Consider the following 21,717-nt stretch of genomic DNA (forward strand, 5'->3'; position numbering starts at 1 on the left):
ATCTACTAATGCTGAACACACACCTGCCTTATGACTCAGCATTTCCACTCTTAGGTGCCATATGTTTACCATAGCAGCACCATTGGCATGAGCCCCAAAGTGGAAACTCCCCAAATAGGCAGTTCATTCAATAGCAGAATGGGGAGTGGAAATGAATCCGACTAGGAACCATGAGGTTTCGGGTTCCATCCCTGGTCTCACTCAGAGGGTTAGAGATCCTGCGTTGCTGTGAGCTGTGGTGTGGGTCACAGACTTGGCTCAGCATTGCTGTGGCTCTGGCATGGGCTGGCAGCTGTAGCTCCGATTAGACCCCCTAGCCTGGGAAGCTCCATATGCCACAAGTGCGGCCCTAAAAAGACAAAAAAAAAATAGTAGAATGGATACACTGAATGTTTATAAAATGGAAATTATACAACACTGAGAATGAATCATTGTTATGTGCAACATCATGGATGATCCTTACAAGAATGACGTTGAGTGAAAGAGGCTGGACATCCAACAGAGTATATACTGAATACACAATAGAGGATTTAAATTCTATAAAATTCCAGGAGAGGTAAAACTAACCTTGAATACAGGATAATGACTCCTTTTTTTTTTTTTTTTAATGGCCACCCCCATGGCATATGGAGGTTTCCAGCCAGGGGTTGAATTTGAGCTGCAGCTGCGGCAATGCCAGATGCCTTAACCCATGCCTCCGAAGTGACCAAAGCCACTGCAGGTGGATTCTTAATCCATGTGCCACAGCAGGAACTCCGATAATGACTACTTTTAAGGGAAGGTAGTGATTGGGTGGAAACGTGAAAGGAACTTATATTAGTGATATTCACTTTTCTTTTTTTTTTTTTTTTTTGTCTTTTTGCTATTTTCTTTGGGCCGCTCCCGCGGCATGTGGAGGTTCCCAGGCTAGGGGTCGAATCGGAGCTGTAGCCACTGGCCTACGCCAGAGCCACAGCAACTCGGGATCCGAGCCGCGTCTGCAGGCTACACCACAGCTCACGGCAACGCCGGATCGTTAACCCAGTGAGCAAGGGCAGGGATCGAACCCGCAACCTCATGGTTCCTAGTCGGATTCGTTAACCACTGCACCACGATGGGAACTCCGATATTCACTTTTCAAATCTGGGTGCTGGGGAAGTTCCCTTGTGCTGCAGCAGGTTAAGAATCCTGCTTTGTCACTACATTGGCCTGGATTGCTGCTGTGGTTCAGGTTCAGTCCCTGGCCTGGGAACATCTGCATGCCACAAGCGTGGCCAAAAAAAAAAAAAAAAAAAAAAAATCTGGGTGCTGGTTACATGTGTTACATGTGGTTTACTTTGTCAAGTCATAAATTGTGATATATACATATTTCTAGATGTATTTATATTTATGTATGTTTTCTTAAGAAAAAATTAAATAACTTACTGGGACTTCTTCACCTTTGACATCTTGCAGACTTCTGCCCAGTAGCCTCTGGTCTACCATCCTAATGTGGGGTTCATCCACAAAGGACACATACTTTAATGTCTAGAAAATAAAGATTAAAAGTTGACTCATTTTAGGACAGAACTATCATGAACTGCATATCTGAACATATCTAAAGGCAACTGATTTGCCTACTTACCAAATGACAACCTGTTTAACAAGCTAACTAAAAACTCCTGCTAACCAAGAATGAATGATTCTGAACCTAAAAGTAAATAGCAGAAATGGATCCCCAAGCACCTTAATTTGTAGACTCAGAGTATCCACAGCTTACTGCCTAGTATCTTTAGGTCCCACAGGTGCTATGTAAAAATTCCTTTGTCGTGCTCCCTCTATTTCAGTTACTTTAGGCTCAATAGCTCCAGAAAATTATACCATTACAACTTACATTATTTATATTTTCATTAAATGTCATCCAATCTCGGGCTGTGAAATGGTGATTAATTCTAGCTGCAAAGGTGAACTTTCATTTTAATTGCAAATACGTGTATAATCAACAATGAATCATGCATTCAGCTGCCAGAAAAGGACAACAATGATCTTGGATAAGGGAAAGATGAAGAAACCCTCTTTGTTGTTACGTACCAGAGATTTCTCTTTGATTGGAGGAAATCATGGAGTCAGTGTCGTAAATTCCAAATTAATTGAATCAATATCACACAGATGAGCTAAAATTTCCTTTGACTACTTCCTCATCCTAGGCTCCTTTCCAGGACCAATCACTGTTATCACTTTTGTGAATGTCCAATACTTTTTTGTATAGATGTTTACCTCCCCATATGTATGTGTGTGCATATATGTGTATAACAAATAGAGAACACATAGAATTAGTGTATGTGTATAGTTGTTTTCTAACCTGTATATCATACCATACATATTGTCCCATAGTTTGCTTTTTTTCCTCCCCGCAAATGTCTTAGATATCTTGCTTGTGCCAGTACCTATAGCATAGTGGTTATAAACATGGATTCTGAAACCAGCCTACTTAAGTTGGAATTTCAGCTCTGCCATTTACCAGCTGTATGACTTTTTTTTTTTTTTTTTTTTTTTTTTTTTGTCTTTTTTTTGCCATTTTCTTGGGCCGCTCCCGCGGCATATGGAGGTTCCCAGGCTAGGGGTCCAATCGGAGCCGTAGCCGCCGGCCTACGCCAGAGCCACAGCAACGTGGGATCCGAGCCGCGTGTGCGACCTGCACCACAGCTCACGGCAATGCCGGATCGTCAATCCACTGAGCAAGGGCCGGGACCGAACCCGCAACCCCATGGTTCCTAGTCGGATTCGTTAACCACTGCGCCACAACGGGAACTCCTGACTTATTATTTAACTTGAATTATTTAACTTTATTGTGCTTCAGTTTCCTCATCTAAGAAAGGCACAACAGTAGGACCTATCTATAATAATCACAGAATCCCATAAAACTACCTAAAAGGTTGTGTGAAGATTCACTGGAAATGCTATATAAATGTGTGCTTTTATTATCTACCTTATTTTAAAAAGTTGCTGCCGAGCATTCCTTACTATGGACTTATCATAGTTTATCTCACCATTCACCTATTGGACATTTGGATAGAGGCTCCCCTTCACTGTTACAAATGGCACTCTCATGGACACCTTGTTCACGGGCACTGCTTGGGTACCCATGTGAGTGTTTCTCTAGGGCAGGTATGGAGACGTGGAAATGCCAGAATTTAAAGTATGTCCTGTTTTAAATGTTACTAGATACTGACAAGTTGTCCTCCAAAGTCATTATATTTTTTTTTTTTTTACTTTGCTGTACCAATTTAATGAATTCGAGAAAATCGACCAATCCTGGAACATAAAAATTTGTTTTTCCCTATATCTTGCTTCTCCATTTTTTGTTTCTCTTCTTCCCTAAGGCTAAAGGATTCACCTGAGAGATGGTGGATTGAGGTGGGGTCTAGAGACTCAGCCACCGTGGGATTACACCTATGATTTTGGCCTGGTTTCTGCACATTTCTCAGTGATCTAACAAACCCTCCGGGCCTTTGGCTGTCCCATAGACACAGCCACTCTTACCGGCTTTGGCTCCATGATGGATTCACACTTCTTCCTGTAGTAGTATTCATTGACTGCACAGGGCTCACAGCACTTGCAACAGGGATAAACATGGGATCGACAGCAATTATTTGAGTATGTGTTGATGAGAAAGTCGATGAACACAGTGGCCTGGGAAGAATGCAGACAAGTGCCATGTCAGTGAAACTTCCTCTTTCCAGATCACTTTCATAAAGTCTAAGAAAGAGAATCCCTTACCAAACCAAAGTAGGAGAGTGTTGAGCCGATGTACACAATCAGCTGGATAATGTCAAATTTTCCTCCCTGAAAACAGAGTGGAAAGATTACTTGGTTGAAATTCAGAGCACTGCTCTTTAGCCCTAACATGTAATTGTAAGTTTCAGCAGAGGAGGGAGTCTAGCGCCGTGAATTTGACAGATGCAGCCACAGTGTTCATGGCAAAGGAGATTAAGGAGGCTGAAAATATGACTCCCGTTCCTCCTGCTTTTGCCTTTCAGAGTGTGCTCGGAAACGTGGATGTTTTAAACCAAGAAGCACTGGAACCTGCATATTGAGGAGAACTACTGGAGGTTTGTTTTTCCATTCAAGGTGGGAGGTTTCAAATGAGCTTTCCCTAAAAGTGGTTTGAGATTACCTTGGAAGCAGAGAGAAGGAATGTCTGTACAAACCCTCCCTGGAGATGTGTGTGTGTGTGTGTGTGTGTGTGTGTGTGTGTGTGTGTGTGGTTGTTGTTGTTTTTCCTCTTTTGGCGACTACAAGGCATGTGGAGTTCCTGGGCCAGAGATCAGATCTGGGCTGCAGTTGTGACCTATACCACAGTTGCCACATTTTGGGATCTTTAACCCACTGTGTCTGGCTGGGGATCAAACCTGCGTCCCAGGGTTCCAGAGACACTGCCGATCCTGTTGCACCGCAGCAGGAACTCTTTCTTGTGGTTTTTATTCTCAATATGTTTCTATCCTCTCAGCCATATCTCTTTAATTCTTGTGCCACTTATCACCATGTTACCTAATATGCTGTCAGACAAGGTATGTGAGCATCTGTTGCTTTTTGCCTGCCCAGCATCCTCTCCTTCTAGAGACAGCATGACAGTTTTCCTTTGGAGAACCGACTCTGTCCATACTCAGTCCATGCAGTTTGCAGGGGAAGGAGGTGGTTCAGGGCTGGTCTAAGACCAGTCATTGAGAGAATGGCTTGACTCTGGTCACAGTGATTAGATCAGCAGTGAACCTGGGACCCACACTGGGTCAGTCAAAGCCAATGGCATCTTCTGAGGACTTGGCTGAAACTCTGGCAAAGACGTGTTCTTTTTTCACTGAGGTTGCTAAACTGTTAAGATAGAAGTAGCTGCTGACACCACCACATAGAGATGACCCGCTGCAAATGGGAACAAAACAGAGGGGAAACAAATGTCAGAGATGGATGAGGCAGGTTTTGGAGGATGTTATTGAGACAGCTGGATTCAACCATGCCTGCCTCTGGATTTTTCAGTCACGTGAAAAAGAAAAAGACATTTTTTCCCCTAAGCCATTTGAGTTGGATTCTGATCTTCGCAAAGTATTTTGCAGAGATTTCTGTCCCCCTGTCTCTCAAGCATTAGAGTTTTATTTATTTATTTATTTATTTATTTAGAGCCAAACCTGCAGCATATGGAGGCTCCCAGGCTAGGGGTCTAATCTGAGCTGTAGCTGCCTACCTATACCACAGCCACAGCAATGCCAGATCCGAGCCTCATCTTCCACCTACACCATAGTTCAAGGCAAAGCCAGGTCCTTAAACCACTGAGTGAGGCCAGGGATCAAACCCATGTCCTCACAGATACTAGTCCAGTTCATTAACAGCTGAACTTTTTTTTTTTTTTTTTTTTTTAGGGCTGCATCTTGCCCTCAGGATTCCCAGGCTAGGGGACCTTGTGGTTCCTAGTCAGATTCGTTTCCCCTTCGCCATGACAGGAACTCCCCATCAGGGTATGTTTAAAGTTGAGGAGTTTCCACTGTGGCTCAGTGGGTCAAGAATCGACTAGGGGAGTTCCTGTCACGGCGCAGCAGAGAAACGAATCCGACTAGAAACCATGGGGTTGTGGGTTCCATCTCTGGCCTTGCTCAGTGGGTTAAGGATCTGGCGTTGCCATGAGTTGTGATGTTTTAGGTCAGATGTGGCTCGCTGTCGGTGTGGGCCAACAGCTATAGCTCTGATTGGACCCTTAGCCTGGGAACTTCCGTATGTCATGGTGTGGCCCTAAAAAAACAAAACAAACAAACAAAAAGAATCTTACTAGGGAGTTGCCATCGTGGCTCGGCAGAAAAGAATCTGACTGGTAACCATGAGGACACAGGTTTGATCCCTGGCCTTACTCAATGGATTAAGAATCGAGAATTGCCGTGGGCTGTGGTGTGGGTCGCAGAAGCAGCTCAGATCTGGTGTTGCGGTGGCTGTGGTGTAGGCTGACAGCTGTGGCTCCAATTCTACCCCTAGCCTGGGAAATTTCATATACCATTGGTGTGGCCCTGAAAATACATACATGCATACATACATACATGTGTACATACATAAAGTTGAGTGTTAGGTTTTTCCCCCAGGCCCACTCTGTACTCATTAGATGACTTGGCCATGAACACTACCCTAAGGACATCATTCCCCCTCTATCCCACATGCAAGATGCACAGTGCCAGCTAATAACTATGACCAAAACACTCACCCTTTGATACACTAGAGCAATAATTAAGACACAGTCATAGGAATGGAGATGCCAGTGGCTGGGAGCAGAGAAGAGACTTACGGTGCCAAAAACCAGAATGTCAAAACGGATCCCAAAGACTTTGATCAGAGTCCTCTTTTCAACATTATTTTCCTTATAGTACTTGGCATATCTGTAGGAGGAAAATGATCCATATTTATAAATCTATCGGAAAGTACTGGTATTTTCTGAAAAGGAAAACTGAAACAGTAGCTGATCTCCCACAAGTTTCTCTCTTTCTCCACCTGGAGCCAAGGCACCACCTCCCCATACCACCTCTTCTACTTCCAGCAGCACAGAGTTATGGAAAGTCTGCTTTGAGTTTAAGATTAAAATGAACAATTTTTAAGTAATATAGGGTTAACTTCAAGAGAAATTTCAAAAAATAACTTCAAGCAATCTGATCATTCCCTACGGTGAAAAGTTTGGCTTCTAGAACAAAGAGGGAGAGGGCGCATCTTAGATGCTAATTCCTGGACTGGGAACAGGTGCACCTCAGCATCTGTTCTGTTTTTCCTTAAGATTCTGTATTTGGGAAGTTCCCATTGTGGCTCAGTGGGTTACGAACCCATCTAGTATCCATGAAGATGTGGGTTGGATCACACTCAGTGGGTTAAGGATCTGGCATTGCCATGAGCTTCAGTGTAGGTTGCAGAAGTGGCTTGGATTCTGAGTGGCCATGGCTGTGGTGTAAACCAGCAGCTGCAGCTCCAATTCAACCTCTAGCCTGGGATGTTCCATATGCTGCAGGTGCGTACCCCCCCCTCAAAAAAAAAAAAGATTCTGTATTTATCTCTTTGGCTTCCATTATCACCGGGGACAAAGTAAAAATGTTGTTTACCCACCCCAGATTCCAACCCCTCACCCCAGTCCAACTTTTGTGAGTATTTGAAAATCATGTTACAAACCCTCTGGCCAGTTCTGAGTCCATATCTCTAGCCACCTCCTGTATGTAACTCTCATACACCCAGCCAGTATTTCCTGTGCCCTAAATTCCCCGGGGCCAAGTACCAGACAACCAGAGGCCACCCCTGTAGCCCAGCCCCTGCTACCATTACTCTAACTAGCCAATCCTAAGCTGTTTCTCTGCCCTGCCTTGCCTCTCCCACAGAAAACACAGTAAAGGCTTTGGGCTATGCTTGCCCCTCGCTCCTGCTAACCCCTGACCAAACCTGGTGTTTCCTCCTGTGACCTAATGTGCCCCTTCCTCTTGGGAAATAAATTTTTTTTCAGTGACCTTAACTTCTCTGAGTCATCACTCAGTCACCTTTATAAATTAAGACCTGGGCAAAAATCACACTCACCCCAAATATGCAAGTCTCACCAGTGCTACAGCCAGGAAAGTGGCATGTTTTGTTTTTCATGAATAATTAGGAAGGTTAAAGCCACATGCCTCACAAAACTTTGAAAGCTGTCCCTCCCTCTTACCACCTTTTGGTGGTTGTTTTTAGGTAAGGGAGTATATTTTGAGTCCTTAATTCACCATCTATTTACAGGTATGGAGAGAGAAGAAAACAGAAGACAGATGCTCTGCCAGAATAGGGTATGGAACATATGAAATTCTTTCTAAAATTTATTTTAATTAATTAATTTTTTCAATTTTTTGGCTGCCCCACGGTCTATGGAATTCCTGGGCCAGAAATCAGATCCAAGCTTCAGTTTTGACCTATGTTGCAGCTGCAGCAACACCAGATCCTTTACTTCACTCTGCTGGGCAGGGAATTGAACCTGTGTCCTGGTGCTGCAGGAACACCGCTGACCCCATTGTGCCACAGTGGGAACTCCTGAAATTCTTTTTCTAAAAACTCTCACGTTCTGAGTTTGAGATCAGTTAGATATTCTCAGGCACTTCAGTGCCTCTTTCTGTTTCAATTTCTTTGCATCTGATTGTTCTCATTTCATGACAGTACTGTCTTTTTCTGCTCTATTAATTGATTTGTTTTTGAAAACACAAAGAAACATGCATCACCATTCCATGCTCCAGGGTTGCACAATCTCTCTGCAAGCTGGTTTGCTGGAAGGTTAACTCTCTGCAGCAAATACCTGAATCTCTGCTTTTAGGGTCTCGGCACAGTGGTCTTCAAAGTGACGGGAAGAAACACTTGGGAAATGTGTTCAAAAGGCAGATTCCTGGGCCTCACTCCAAAGGGGGCTTTTGGAAGGTCTGAGATGTTTGTAGCAATCTGCATTTCCAGGAAAGGTACCCAGTGTTTCTGATGCAGGTGGTCAGTGGGCCACATTCAGAAACACCAGGCCCTGGGCAAGGATGTATTTGTATGCTGTGACGGGTTGAATAACGGCTCCCAGAAAAGATAAGTCCAAGTGACCAACCCCTGCATCTGCAAGTATGACCTTTCTTGGAAATAAGATCTTTGCAGATGTAAATAAGGTACAGATCTTAGGATGAGATCATGCTGGATTTAGGGTGGCCCTTAAATCCAAAGACTGCATTCTTATAAGAGAAAAGAAAGGGAGAGTTAAAATAGAAACACAGAGAGTTCCAGTTGCGGTTCAGCGGGTTACTAACCCAACATAGTGTCCGTGAGGATGTGGATTCGATTCCTGGCCCCACTCAGTGGGTTAAGGATCTTGCGTTGCCACATGATGCAGCATAGTTCATGGATGTGGCTCAGATTCCACGTTGCTGTGGCTGTGGCATAGGCCAGCCGCTGTAGCTCTGATGTGACCCCTAGCCTGGGAATTTCCATATGCTGAAGGTGCAGCGAAAGAAAGAGAGAGAAGGGGAGGGAAGAAGGGAAGGAAGGAAGAAAGGAAGGGAGGGAGGAAAGAAGGGAGGTAGGGAGAGAAACAGAGGAGAAGGCCATGCAAAGACGGAGGCAGAGACCAGAGGGAGGCAGCCACAAGTTAAGGAGCACCTAGAGCCTAGAAGCTGGAGGAGTCAAGGTGGGATCCTTCCTTAGAGCTTTCTGAGGGAGTGTGTCCCTGTGGACACCTTGATTTTGGACTTCTGGCCTCCAGACCCATGAGAGAGAAATGTGTGTTGTTTAAAGCCACCATATTTATGGTTATTTGTTTCAGCAACCATGGGAAGCAAATCCACACACAGACCCTTTCTGAACCAGAGAAGCTCATCTGACTTCTATTCCATGTAAGTCTTCCCCTTTTTTCATATGGTAAATAAACTGAACCATTGAATAAGGACCTTTTGCCACAGATCTCTTGGTAAAGAACAAAATTCTGCAACGTGATCAATCCCTTCAACTTCCTATGAGTTAGAAAGTCATATTTTCTCTCATGTACCTCATATAACCTCTAATCTCCTTTTTTGTGTGGCTCTTTGAAAATAACTTGTCAGTTACCCATCCGAGCTCAACAATTTATTTTTGGCTTGAGATTTCTTCTGGTGCTTATTCCAGACAACAAATGCTCTAACACTTTGTTCTAAAAGAATATTAACATCACAACCCGTTCTTCAAAAAGCTCAGATCTCTCCAGGAGCTAACATTCTTGGGCTTAGCTCAGCGACTTGAAGGACGTTTGCTAACATCTGATTGGTACATTGCCCTGCGTGTGTCTGCTGATGGCTGGAAAAACAGCCTGTGGGGGCAGTTAGGGGACCGCCGATCAAGGCCTCTCTGCTTGCTAATGGCCATGAGCCTATTCAGTAGACCAGCAGGGAATGATCAAAACATTGCCTAAATTAGGAGCTGGTTTCAGGGCCTTGGATGAAACTCCATGGACCCAGAGAAAGCAAAAAGCCTCTTGTGTCTGGATCTCAGCTGGCCTTTAGTCAAGGGTCTCAGACTCAAATGCCTGTAGGAGCCAGGCAGTCCACAGAAATGAGAGATGCAGCCAGGTAGAAGGCAATACGGAATGGTGAGGACCATGGCAAACCAAAAGCTGAATGCCCTTTCTAAAGGGAACCACTGCAGTTCCAACTGAGGTGCAACTGTATCTGTGGCATCTCTAGAATGCTGGGAAGCAAGTTCAATCCCCAGCCTGGAACAGTGGGTTAAAGGGTACGGTGTTGCAGCAGCTGTGGTGTAGATCGCAACTGTGCCTTGGATCTGATCCCTGGCCCAGGAACTTCATATGCTGCAGGGCAGCATAAATGAATGAATGAATGAATAAATAAATAATAAATAAAATCCTGATACTCAGCTCTAGCTGAGTGCTGCCATGTGGCATATGAACCCAGAGATTATCTGATGGTTTAATTTTTCAAAAAAAAAAAAAAAAGTAGGAACTCCAGATTTTTATGTAGAATGTCTCAACTTCAAAACATTGTGCAGGCCAAAAATGAAAACAAAAAGCTGTTAAAGGCTGTTTGCCAATTAATGATGCTGCTTTTGAATAAAATATAACTCAATCCATTTGCTTGAGCAGACCCCTCTAGAAGTCAGTAAGAGTGCTAACAGAATGGTTAGGAAGAAGTGAATGTATGTGTTTGGGTGTGTGTATGAGTGTGTGCGTGTACGTGTGTACTTTGACCTGTATTCACATGAACAGACACATTTTTATTCATTCTCCCAGGTAGCAAGCAACCTGGTGGCGGAAACAAAATATAATCAGATGAAACATCTAAGAAGAAAGTATGTTTGGGCTGCTAGATAATAGAGTGCTAGACCAGTGCTTCTCAAATGTTTATGCACACATGAATCTCCTGGGAATCTTAAAATGCAGATTTTGATTCGGTAAATTGAGAGTGGGGGCTGAGATTTTATATCACAACAAGCTCCCACTGAGGCCCGTGGGTCTGGTTCCAGGACCATGTCTAGATGCATGGTTCTCAAACTTGAGTTTGCAACTGAATAACCTAGAAGGCTTAGGAAGACAATCCCCAGAGTGTCTGATTCAGTAGGTCTGGGGTAGAGCCTGAGAATTGCATTTTTAAGAAGATCCCACCTGATGCTGAAGCAGGGATCAGCACTCTGGTCTAGACTATTAGGACCGAAGGTATTCAGAGAAGCGAGTATCTTTGTGAGTTGATTCCCTACTGTGGGCTCCTGTGTGCAGTGTCTCTTCTTAACTAGGAGAGTTCAATCCTCAGGAAAGTACGGGCTGCCTGCAGGGCTCCTCCCCTGTGCTAGGAGAAGCCTTCTCTGCTTGCATCTCCCCCGACCCCCATCACACCATCTTGTTTGATTTCCTTAGAAGCATTTATTATCATCTAAAATGGTCTTGTCAGATTTATCTGTTTGTTCTATCGAGGTATAATCAGCATATAATAAAATGCGTAAGTCCTAAGGGTTCAGTTCAGTGAGTTTTGACAAATAAATACCCTGTGTAACCTACATCTCTATCAAGATTTAGAGCATTCCATTCCCCAGAAAATTCTCTTGTACTCCCTCCCAAATCAGTTCCTACGTTTTCTTCCCACCCCCACACCCCAGCCCAGCAACCATTGTTCTGTCTTTTATCATCACAGATAAGTTTTGCCTGTTCTTGGACTTCATATAAATGGCATCAGAGAATGTACTCATTCGGGTCTGGCTTCTTTCACTCAACATAATGTCTGTGGGATTCATTTATGTTGTTGCGTGTATCGGTAGTTTCTTCCATTTTTATTTATATTAGGTAGTGTTTTATTATATAAATATAAAAAATTATTTCTCCATTTACCTGTTATTGCACGTTTGATTGCCTCTAGGTTTTGGCTCTTATGAGTAAGGTTGCTGTGAACTTTCATGTGCAAATTTTTGTGTGGATACATGTTTCCTTTTTCTTTGATAAATACCTAAGAGTGGAATTTCTGGATTATAGGGTAGATGTCTGTTTAACGTTATAAGAAACTTCCCAACAGTTCTATGATGTGGCTGTACCATTTTACACTCCCACTAGGAAAGGAGGAGAATTCCAGTTGCTCCTCCTCCTTGCCAACATTTGAAATTTCCAGTCTTTTTATTTAGTCATGCTGGTGGGCATGTAGTTATATCTCATTGTGGCTTAAATTTGCATTTCCCTGGTGACTAATGATGTTGACTTGTTGAAGTTTTTAATTTGCTTATATTTTGTGTTACATGATACCTATATTCATGTTCTGTTAGAATGTATGCTAAGTAGCAACTTGTCTATTTTGTTTACCAATGTATATCCATTGGGTCAACAAATATTTTTTCTTCCATATATTAATGAATGAAGAACATCAGTATCAATTTCCTACCAGCTTCATAGACAAATTGTGTAACCATTATTTTAGGGGTACACTCAACAACTCTCTCTGAAAGGGGACCCGCAAAAGCCTACTTCGTGTCTGGAAAGAGAGCACAAAATGACCAGCCATAACCACAGTCACAGAATCCTGTCTGGCTCCCACAGGCAGGGATAGGATGTGGAGACTGTGTGATAAGCCTTAAACTGAGAGGCCAAGTTACTGCTGGTCTAGTGTTGTAGGGTCAGTCGGAAAAAATTATTCAAACATAGGAGATAATCTGGAAACTAAGTTCAGGGCACCGGATCACCAATAGGAAAAAGTCAGGAACAGAGGATTGAACTATGTAGAGTGTCAAAGTAAGAATAGATCAGCACAAAACCAGCACTAGCCAGCTCAAGAGGGAAAATAATCAGAATTCACAGGGTTCACAGGTCCAGAAGCCAGAAGCATACATGAACTTTAAAAGAAAGATAAGACTGCAGTGAGGAAGTAGTGAGACCCATGGTGTCAGAAGTCTTTAAGCTGTTCTTACCAAGAGGACTTCCAATCAAGATGGCAGGCTGAGGAGTTCCCGTGGTGGCTCATCGGTAACAAACCCAACTAGTATCCATAAGGATGCAGGTTTGATCCCTGCCCTGGGTCAGTGGGTTAAGGATCTGGCATTGTCACAAGTGGCAGCATACGTTGCAGATGAAGCTTGGATATGGCGTTGCTGTTGCTGTGGTGTAGGCCAGCAGTTGCAGCTCTGACGCGACCCCCTAGCCTGGGAACTTCCATATATTCCAGGTGAAATTGTTAAAAAAAAAAAAAAAAAAAAAAAGGCTAGGTGCTTGAGATGAGTGGGGAGTAAAGCCATGCAACCCCTGGGAGGACCAGACCAGATCTGTATCTGAGTAGCTAGAGTCTTTACTAACACATTTCTTGGGAAGGGAGCTGAGGCCACAGGTGCCCAGCATAGCAAGGGAGCAGGGATGCGATACTTCTAGAGGAGTGAAGACCTCCAGCACCTAGAACTAAGCTAGAGACTGGTTTGTAACTGATAGATGCCATATAGTCCTGGCAGGAAGAACTACAAAATTAAATTATCCCCTGGGAGGAATGACACCATATCCAATGGCACACACAGAACTTTGCACAAGGACATCCCTGTCAAAGCCCACCAACCAATATTCCAAAATCCCGAAAAGATAAATCCCATCCAAGGTACTACAGGTAAGTGTGAAAGGGGTTATACAGTAGGTTGAACAAAAGGACTAGGACCCATAAGCTAAGAATGGACCTCACTGAAACGATAATAGAAGCCTTTGAAAAAGAACTGAGTAGAAATCTGAGAAATAAATATGTAGCCATGTAGTTTTTTTAAAACCTGAAAGTGTATGGTAAAATGCTCATAACTTTTGATCTAATAATTCTACTTCTAGAACTTTATCCTAAAGAAATAATCTGGGATTCAAACAAAGATTTATTTACATAGGTACACACTGCAGAGTTTCATATAATATAAAACCTGAAACACCCCAAATGCCTACTAATGGAGGAACGAGTGAGAAAATCATGGATAGAAGGGAAAAGGTGTGGAATTCCCTTGTGGTGCAGCAGGTTAAGGATCTGGTGTTTTCTCCACAGCAGCATAGGTTGATGCTGTGGTGCAGGTTTGATATCTGGCCCAGAAACTTACACATGCTGCAGGCGCAGCAAAAAAAAAAAAAAAAAAAAAAAAAAAAAAAAAAAAAAAAAAAAAAGAGGGAAGGGTGTGTTTTGGGATGTTAGTGACCTAGGTTAGGATTGTGGAGCTTCTAATATTAAGGTCTTGGGCAAGTCATCTCACCTTTCTCAGCTTTCCCTGGGATGCTGACTTCTCCCTTTTAGGGTGGTTGTGATATGATGCAGATGTAGGATCTAGTGATGGGATGTAGGTGCCTGTTACATAGCCAACCCTCCCTAAGTTGTAGCTATTGTTATCATTACACTCACACAATGGAATATTACGATCATTAATGTGATGGTCACAAATAATTTTGAGTGACCTGGTATATGAAAAAAACCCACAGAATACCAAATTATAAATGTGATATGATCTCAAACGTCACAAAAAGAATAGGTTAGATGAAGTAAAATTCACCCAAAGGTTATCCTCCATTATCTCAGGATGGAGGAATTTTGGGTGATTTGTTTCCTCTTCTCTATGCTTTTCTGTTTCACAAGTTTTGTTTTTGTCTTACAAAGGATGTGAAATTCTTTTTTTTTTTTTTTTTTTCTGTAGCTGCCCCTGCAGCATATGGAAGTTCCCAGGCTAGAGGTCCAATTGGAGCTGCAGCTGCCAACCTACACCACAGCCACAGCAACACTGGATCTAAGCTGCATCTGCAACCTATGCTGCAGCTTGCAGTAATACCAGATCCTTAACCTACTGAGCAATGCCAAAATCGAACCTGCATCCTCACAGACACTATGTCGGGTTCTTAACCTGCTGAGCCACAACAGGAACTCAAAGTGTGCAGTTCTTCAATAATTCATACAAAAAAATCCATCACTGCCTAGTTCTGAAAGGAAGTCTTTCACATTCCCCTTGTTGCCTTGGGAACCAAAACTAGTCCTACTGACTGCTGGGATGCAATTCGGCTGGGCCTAGATGGTCCCTGCAGGGCCAAGCGTGGCCAGTCACTGGGTGAGTCTGACCTGCATCCCTGTTACCTGAAGTTGTAGCCGGGGTACGAGGACTCCTTAGCGGTCTTGTCGTCAAGGCGACGGAAACTGTATTTGGGGCGGCAGTGATGGAACCACCTGTCCAGGTTGCAGTCCCAGTAGATCTCGATGCCCATGATTCCTCCCTGTGGAGACAAGAGACAACCTCTAAGTCCCCCTGGGGGCACCACAGCCAACAGACATCCCTCTGCATAGTGGTGATCATGGAAAAAAAGGTTTGCTTCTGAGGGGAAAAAAAAAATGCTCATTAAAAATTTCTGGAGTTACCATAGTGGCTCAGTGGGTTTATGAACCTGACTAGTATCTATGAGGATACAGTCCAATCCCTGGCCTCGCTCAGGGGATTAAGGACCTGGTGTTGCCACAACCTGCAGTGTAGGTTGCAGATGAAGTTCAGATCCTGCGTTGCTCTGGCTGTGGCGTAGGCCTCAGCTGCAGCTCCAATTCAACACCTAGCCTGGGAACTTCCATGTGTCACAGGTGCATCTCTTACAAACAAATTTTTAGAGCCATGCAGAGTTTGGGGTTTTTGGATGCAAAGTGGTACATTTAGAATGGGTGAGCAATAAGGTCCTACTCTACACCACAGGGAACAATATCCAATCTGTTAGGATAGACCACAATGGAAGATAGTTGAGAAAAAGGATGGATATATATGTATGACTGGGCCACTGTGCTGTATAGCAGACATTGACACTGTAAATCAACTATAATAACAAAAAAATGTCCTTCAAGTAGTTCCCACCACTGCTCAGTGGAAATGAATCTGACTAGTATCCATGAGGATGAAGGTTCAATCCCTGGCCTCGCTCAGTGGGTAAAGGATCTGGCATTGCCATGAGCTGTGGTGCAGGTCACAAATGTGACTTGGACCTGGCACTGCTGTAGCTGTGGTGCAGGCCATTGGGTATGCCTCTGATTCAACCCCTAGCCTGGAAACCTCCATATGCTGTGAGTGTGGCCCTAAAATGACAAAAAAAAAAAAAAAAAAAAGTCACTCATGAGTTCCCTTCATGGCTCAGCAGTTAATGAACCCAACTAGGACCCATGAGGATGCAGGTTCGATCCCTGGCCTCTCTCAGTGGGTTAAGGATCCAGGGCTGCATTGAGCTGTGGTGTAGGTCGAAGATGGAGCTTCGATCCCATGTTGCTGTGGCTGTGGCTGTGGCACAGGCCGGCAGCTGTATCTCCGATTTGATCCCTAGCCTGAGAACTTCCATATGCCACAGTTGCAGCCCTAAAAAGCAAAAAGCAAAAAAAAAAAAAAAAAAAAAAAAAAAAAAAAGCCAAAAAAAAGTCACTCTAAAAAAATTTCAGAGCCGTAAGTGCAGCCCTGCTTAACTCATACAACCTTTACTGTGGCAATTGCAAACACATCTCGCTGCCCCTCCTCCATCTAGGACACACCACCATTAGATTTATTCTCCTAAAATATAACTTTCAACAAACCACTCCTGTAATCAGACACCTTTAATGCCCCCCCCATTAAAGATTACGTTGAAACTTGTTAGACTGGAATTCAGCGTGCTCCATCACATGTCTCTTCTGCTTATCTCCCCTGGAGAAAGCTCTTATTCCAAACACCTTTTCCTAAACGCACTTTGCATTTTCATTTAAAAAAACCAGTCCTATTGAGATACAGTTCACATAGAGTTCACCCACTTAACATGCGCAGTTCAATAATTTTTAGTATATTCATATACATGTGCAACTCTACCACAATCAATTTTATTTTATTTTATTTTATTTATTTGTCTTTTGTCTTCTTAGGGCTGCACCTGTGGCATATGGAGGTTCCCAGGCTAGGGGTCGAATCAGAGCTGTTGCTGCCAGCCTATGCCACAGCCATGGCAACACCTCTGCGACCTACACCACAGCTCAGGGCAACACCAGATCCTTAACCCACTGAGTGAGGCCAGGGATTGAATCTGCAACCTCATGGTTCCTAGTTGGATTCATTTCCACTGCACCACATAGGAACTCCACCACAATCAATTTTACATTTTTATCACCTCCCAAAGAAAACATGTAAACTTTAGTTACTGCCCCTCTCTCAGTGCTAAAAACCCACTACTAGGCTTTTTGTCTCTATAGAGTTTCTTATTCTGAACTTTCTTTTTTAATAGAATTTTTTATTATAGTTGATTTACAATGCTGTGCCAATTTCTGCTGTGCAGCAAAGTGACCCTAAATTTTCATATGAATGAAATCACGTAATATATGCTCTTTTGTGTCTGGCTTCTTACACTTAGCATGATGTTTTTAAAGTTCATCCACATTGTAGCATATGTCAATACTCCATTCCTTTTTGTAGTGGAAGAATACTCCATAGTATGAATATTCTACAGTTTGTTTATCCATTTATCCTTTGATGGACACTTCAATTACTTCCGCCTTTTGGTTATTATGAATAATACTGCTATGAGCATTACGTACAAGTGTTTGTGTGAACCATATGTTGTCATTGTCTTAGGAAAGGAACTTCTGGGTACACTTTGAATTTTTAATTTCTATTACTTATTATTATTATTATTTTTTTTTTTTGCTTTTTAGGGCTGCACCTGTGACATATGGAAGTTTCCAAGCTAGGGGTTGAATCCGAGCTGTAGATGCCAGCCTATGCCACAGTCACAGCAATGCCAGATCCGAGGCACCTCTGCCACCTACACCACAGCTCACCACAACACCAGATCCTTAACCCACTGAGCAAGGCCATGGATTGAACTTGTGTCCTCATGGATACTAGTCAGGTTCGTTACCACTGAGCCATGATGGGAACTCCCACTTTGAATTTTTAAATCTTGTCCCTTTCCCTTTTCTCCCAGTGAAATGTTTCTCCCACCCACCTCTCTATCTAAATTTTCCTCATCCTCCAAGACCCAGCTTACATCCTTTCCCATCCACCCAGCCACTCCTATGCTACTCAAGTCAAGGTAAACTTTCTCTCCCTAAACTTCTAAAGACTCTCTTAATCTCTTACCTGTATTTGCTACTTCTTTCTACAAAGTTTTATTTTTTGGGGTGCACTATCATATTTCATTGAATCTTAAACACCATTGCTTGTAAGACACATAATTTTTTTTTAAGGGCCACACCTGCAGTGTATCAATACATGGAATTTCCCAGGCTAGGGGTCAAATCGGAGCTACAGCTTCCAGCCTACAACACAGCAACTTGGGATCCAAGACTTGTCTGCAACCTACACCACAGCTCATGGCAATGCTGGAATCTTAACCCAGTGAGCAAGGCCAGGGATCAAACCTACATCCTCATAGATACTAGTCAGGTTCGTTAACCGCTGAACCATCATGGGAACTCTAGCGTGGTTTTTTTTGTTTGTTTTGTTGTTGTTTTGTTTTTACTGTTACACTAAGGAAAAAATGCCGTCAAACTCTGAGACTCCATCAAGTGAAAGTACTTCCTAATTTCAAAATTATTAAAAGTGAAAAAAAGTTATGTCTTTGAATCAGTGAAAAATCAGGCATTTCAAGACAGTATGCTAGATGTTGAGGATACAGAGATGGATAACAAGGAGGCTCTGACTTGGGGAAAGGGGAAGTAATACAAAATAATCACATCTGTCATCTTTTTGTTAGGCACTAGCCCAAGCACTCTACACACTATAGTGAATATCTAATGCTTTTGTCTCTCAGCATCCAATTTGCCTTCTTCTGGGGAAAGTACCTCGAATTTCCTTTGGGAAACACCTCTTCTATCTCCTGGTGGTTTGAAAGGGGCTATGGGTTCTCCTAACTCCAAGAGTGGGCACATGACCCAGGCCTGGCCAATTAGGACAGTACATCCTTCTGGACCTGGTGATTGGTTCAGGGATAAATATGTGGCCCAAGGTAGACCAATCAGAAATTTCCCTGAGACATTTTGCCAGAACCAACAGTAAAAGAGGTCCTCTCAGGAAGTTCTTGTCATGGTCAGCAGAAATGAAACTGACTAGAATCTACGAGCATGCAGGTTCGATCCCTGGCCTCGCTCAGTGGATTAAGGATCTGGCATTGCCATGAGCTGTGGTGTAGGTCACAAACGTGGCTTGGACCTGGCATTGCTGTAGCTGTGGTGCAGGCCAGTGGGTATGCCTCTGATTTAACCCCTAGCCTGGGAACTTCCAAATGCCCTAAAGAGAAAAAAAAAAAAAAAAAAAAAGAGGTCATCTCTGGCTGGGATCACTAATTATAGAGCGTAAAAGTCTAAATCAGCATTGTCTAATAGAATTTTCTGTGATGATGTACTCATGCTGTGCAATACAACAGCCAGTAGCTATTGGACACTTGAAATGAGGCTGTTATCACTAAGGAAATAAATTTTTAATTTTATTTAATTTTAATCAATTTAAGTTGAGATCACTTCATGTGGCTTGTGGCTACTGTATTAGATAGTACAGTTCTAGAGCTTTGGTCACTTTGCCTTGGCACATGGAGAATACGCCTGAGAATGACATCATCATTAAGGAAACAATCAAGAGATGAAAAGAGTCAGATTCCTGAAGACATCATTTGAGTTCTTGGATGCAGCTATGTGTAAATCTATAACACCCTTCATTCAGTCAACAAATATTTACTGAGTGTCCATTATGTGCTGAACATTATACAAAAATGAACCCAAAAAAAAAAAAAAAAAAGAGAGAGAGAGAGAGAGTAAAAATCCCTGCCTTCTTGAAACTTAAATTCTAGTCAGGGAAAATAGACAACAAATGGATGTGTAAAATATATTGTATGTCAGATAATGATAGGTGCCAGGGATAAAAATAAACCTGGAAAAGGCCATAGGGCAAAGTGGAATAGAGGTGAGAATTGCAATTTTTAAATTTTATTTATTTTTATTTTTATTTTTATTTTTTTGTCTTTTTTAGGGCCACACCCATGGCATACGGAAGTTCCCAGGCTAGGGGTCATATTGGAGCTGTAGCTGCTGGCCTACCCCACAGCCATAGCAACGCCAGATCCGAGCCACATCTGTGACCTACGCCACAGCTCACAGCAATGCCGGATCCTTAACCCACTGAGCAAGGCCAGGGATAGAACCTGTGTGTTCATGGATGCTAATCAGATTTCATTTCTGCTGAGGAACTCCTGAATTGCCATTTTAAATGACGTAGTGGTAAGGGAAAGCTTCACTGAGCTTACATTTGAGTAAATATTGGAAGTAGGTGAGGGAGACAACTAATGCTATGTCTGAAGCCAGGCTATTCCAGGTAGAGGGAACGGCAAGAGAAAACTCCTGAGGTAGGAAGATGCCTTGAGTACATTAGAATGTGCATCCCCTCCTAGTCTTTTTACATGAGTTAATATGGTTCCTTTTCTGCCTAAGCCATTTGAGTTTGGTTTCTATTACTTGCCACCAAAATTATTTTTTATTTTTTGCTTACATCATTTGAATTGGATTTCTCTAACTTGCAATGAGGAGGATGCTGACTAATCCAAGTGGGTTTGGTATCTGAATAACATCCTCCCTCCAAATATTCCTAATCCCTGGACCTCTGAAAATGTTACCTTAGATGGCAAAAGAGACTTTGCAGATGTGGTTAAAGTAAGGTTCTTGAGATGGGGAGATTATCCTGGATTATCTGCGTGGGCCCTGTAATGACACTGGTCTCTGTAAGAGGGAGGCAGAGGGAGATTTGACACAGTGTAAGAAATCAACTTGACTACCGAGGCAAGTTGCTGTGCTATTGGCTTTGAAGCTGGAAGAAGGGGTCAAGAGCCAAGAAATTCCAGGAATGCACCTCTAAGAGGTGGAAAAAGCAAGGAAATGGATTTTCTCAGAGCCTCCAGAGGGATCATGGCCCGGATGATACCTTGACTTCAGCTCAATTGAACACATTTTGAACTTTTGACCTCCAGAAGTACAAAGAAATATATGTTGCTTTAAGCCACAAAATTTGTGGTAATTTTACACAGGAAGGTAATACATGAAGTATCTCACTCCTAGGATCGTTGTGGGCTTAGATGAAGTGACACAGGATCAGTCCTTGTCACCATGCATGGATTTACAAAGTGCTCAATAAATATGAGCATACTGGAGTTCCCGTTGTGGCTCAGTGGTTAACGAATCCAACTAGGAACCATGAGGTTGTGGGTTCCATCCCTGGCCTTGCTCAGTGGGTTAAGGATCCAGCGTTGCCATGAGCTGTGGTGTAGGTTGCAGACATGGCTCGGATCCCGCGTTGCTGTGTCTCTGGAGTAGGCTGGTGGCTACAGCTCTGATTAGACCCCTAGCCTGGGAACCTCCATATGCCTCAGGGGCAGCCCTAGAAAAAGGCAAAAAGACAAAAAAATAAAATAAATAAAATAAAATAATAATAAACAAATATGAACATATGATTAAGACCTGGTAGTCCAGCCTCTTGGCCATTTGCCATCCTCCATCCCTTGACCCACCTCCATATCCCACTGTACAAAGTCATCACCAACCTGAATTGCCACATCTGAAAAATTATCTCCTGTTTCTCGGAAGATATCGCCCAGTCGGAAAATGGGACAAAGTGGATTCTGAGTCTTGTGAAATGTGCAAGTGATGTTTAAACCTGGTAAGATGTTTCTCCTGCACATAATGGAAAACAAACATCTCTGTTGAAAACTGGAGGTTCCATCTCTTTCATAGAAGTGAATCAGGGCTGGGCACCATGAGGGCCACCAACGATCTG

The 21,717-nt window shown here is 43.0% G+C and overlaps 2 protein-coding genes across 15 annotated transcripts in view; one reads left to right on the plus strand and one right to left on the minus strand.

Moving 5' to 3' along the window:
* Positions 1 to 21,717, plus strand: part of IFT81 (intraflagellar transport 81) — a 299,226-nt gene that overhangs the window by 54,527 nt on the left and 222,982 nt on the right. For 4 of the 7 annotated variants that reach the window (XM_084996213.1, XM_084996212.1, XM_084996216.1 and 1 more), the window contains 3 exons: positions 3,999 to 4,070; positions 7,735 to 7,781; positions 9,278 to 9,347. The gene's annotated coding sequence lies outside the window, so the exon portion shown is untranslated. Of the gene's footprint in view, positions 1 to 3,891; positions 4,071 to 7,734; positions 7,782 to 9,277; positions 9,348 to 21,717 lie in introns of those variants that run through there. The other 3 variants (XM_084996215.1, XM_021073043.2, XM_084996211.1) reach the window with 3 other exon arrangements.
* P2RX7 (purinergic receptor P2X 7) overlaps positions 1 to 21,717 on the minus strand; it is a 61,375-nt gene that overhangs the window by 6,679 nt on the left and 32,979 nt on the right. For all 8 annotated transcript variants that reach the window (XR_014827297.1, XR_014827295.1, XR_014827296.1 and 5 more), the window contains 6 exons: positions 21,485 to 21,614; positions 15,048 to 15,184; positions 6,281 to 6,371; positions 3,739 to 3,804; positions 3,502 to 3,651; positions 1,405 to 1,506 (listed from right to left, as the gene is read on the minus strand). Coding sequence is in view for 3 of the 8 variants with exons in the window: in XM_013982855.3 (XP_013838309.1) it covers positions 1,405 to 1,506; positions 3,502 to 3,651; positions 3,739 to 3,804; positions 6,281 to 6,371; positions 15,048 to 15,184; positions 21,485 to 21,614 (676 nt within the window). In the remaining 5 variants the exon portion in view is untranslated. The remainder of the gene's footprint in view (positions 1 to 1,404; positions 1,507 to 3,501; positions 3,652 to 3,738; positions 3,805 to 6,280; positions 6,372 to 15,047; positions 15,185 to 21,484; positions 21,615 to 21,717) is intronic.

Source organism: Sus scrofa, chromosome 14 (genome assembly GCF_054392235.1).
Source record: "Sus scrofa isolate SSC_HxYL_T2T_F1_AM1 chromosome 14, Sscrofa_HxYL_maternal_Yorkshire_Landrace_v2.0, whole genome shotgun sequence".
In the NCBI taxonomy this organism is placed as follows: domain Eukaryota; kingdom Metazoa; phylum Chordata; class Mammalia; order Artiodactyla; family Suidae; genus Sus; species Sus scrofa.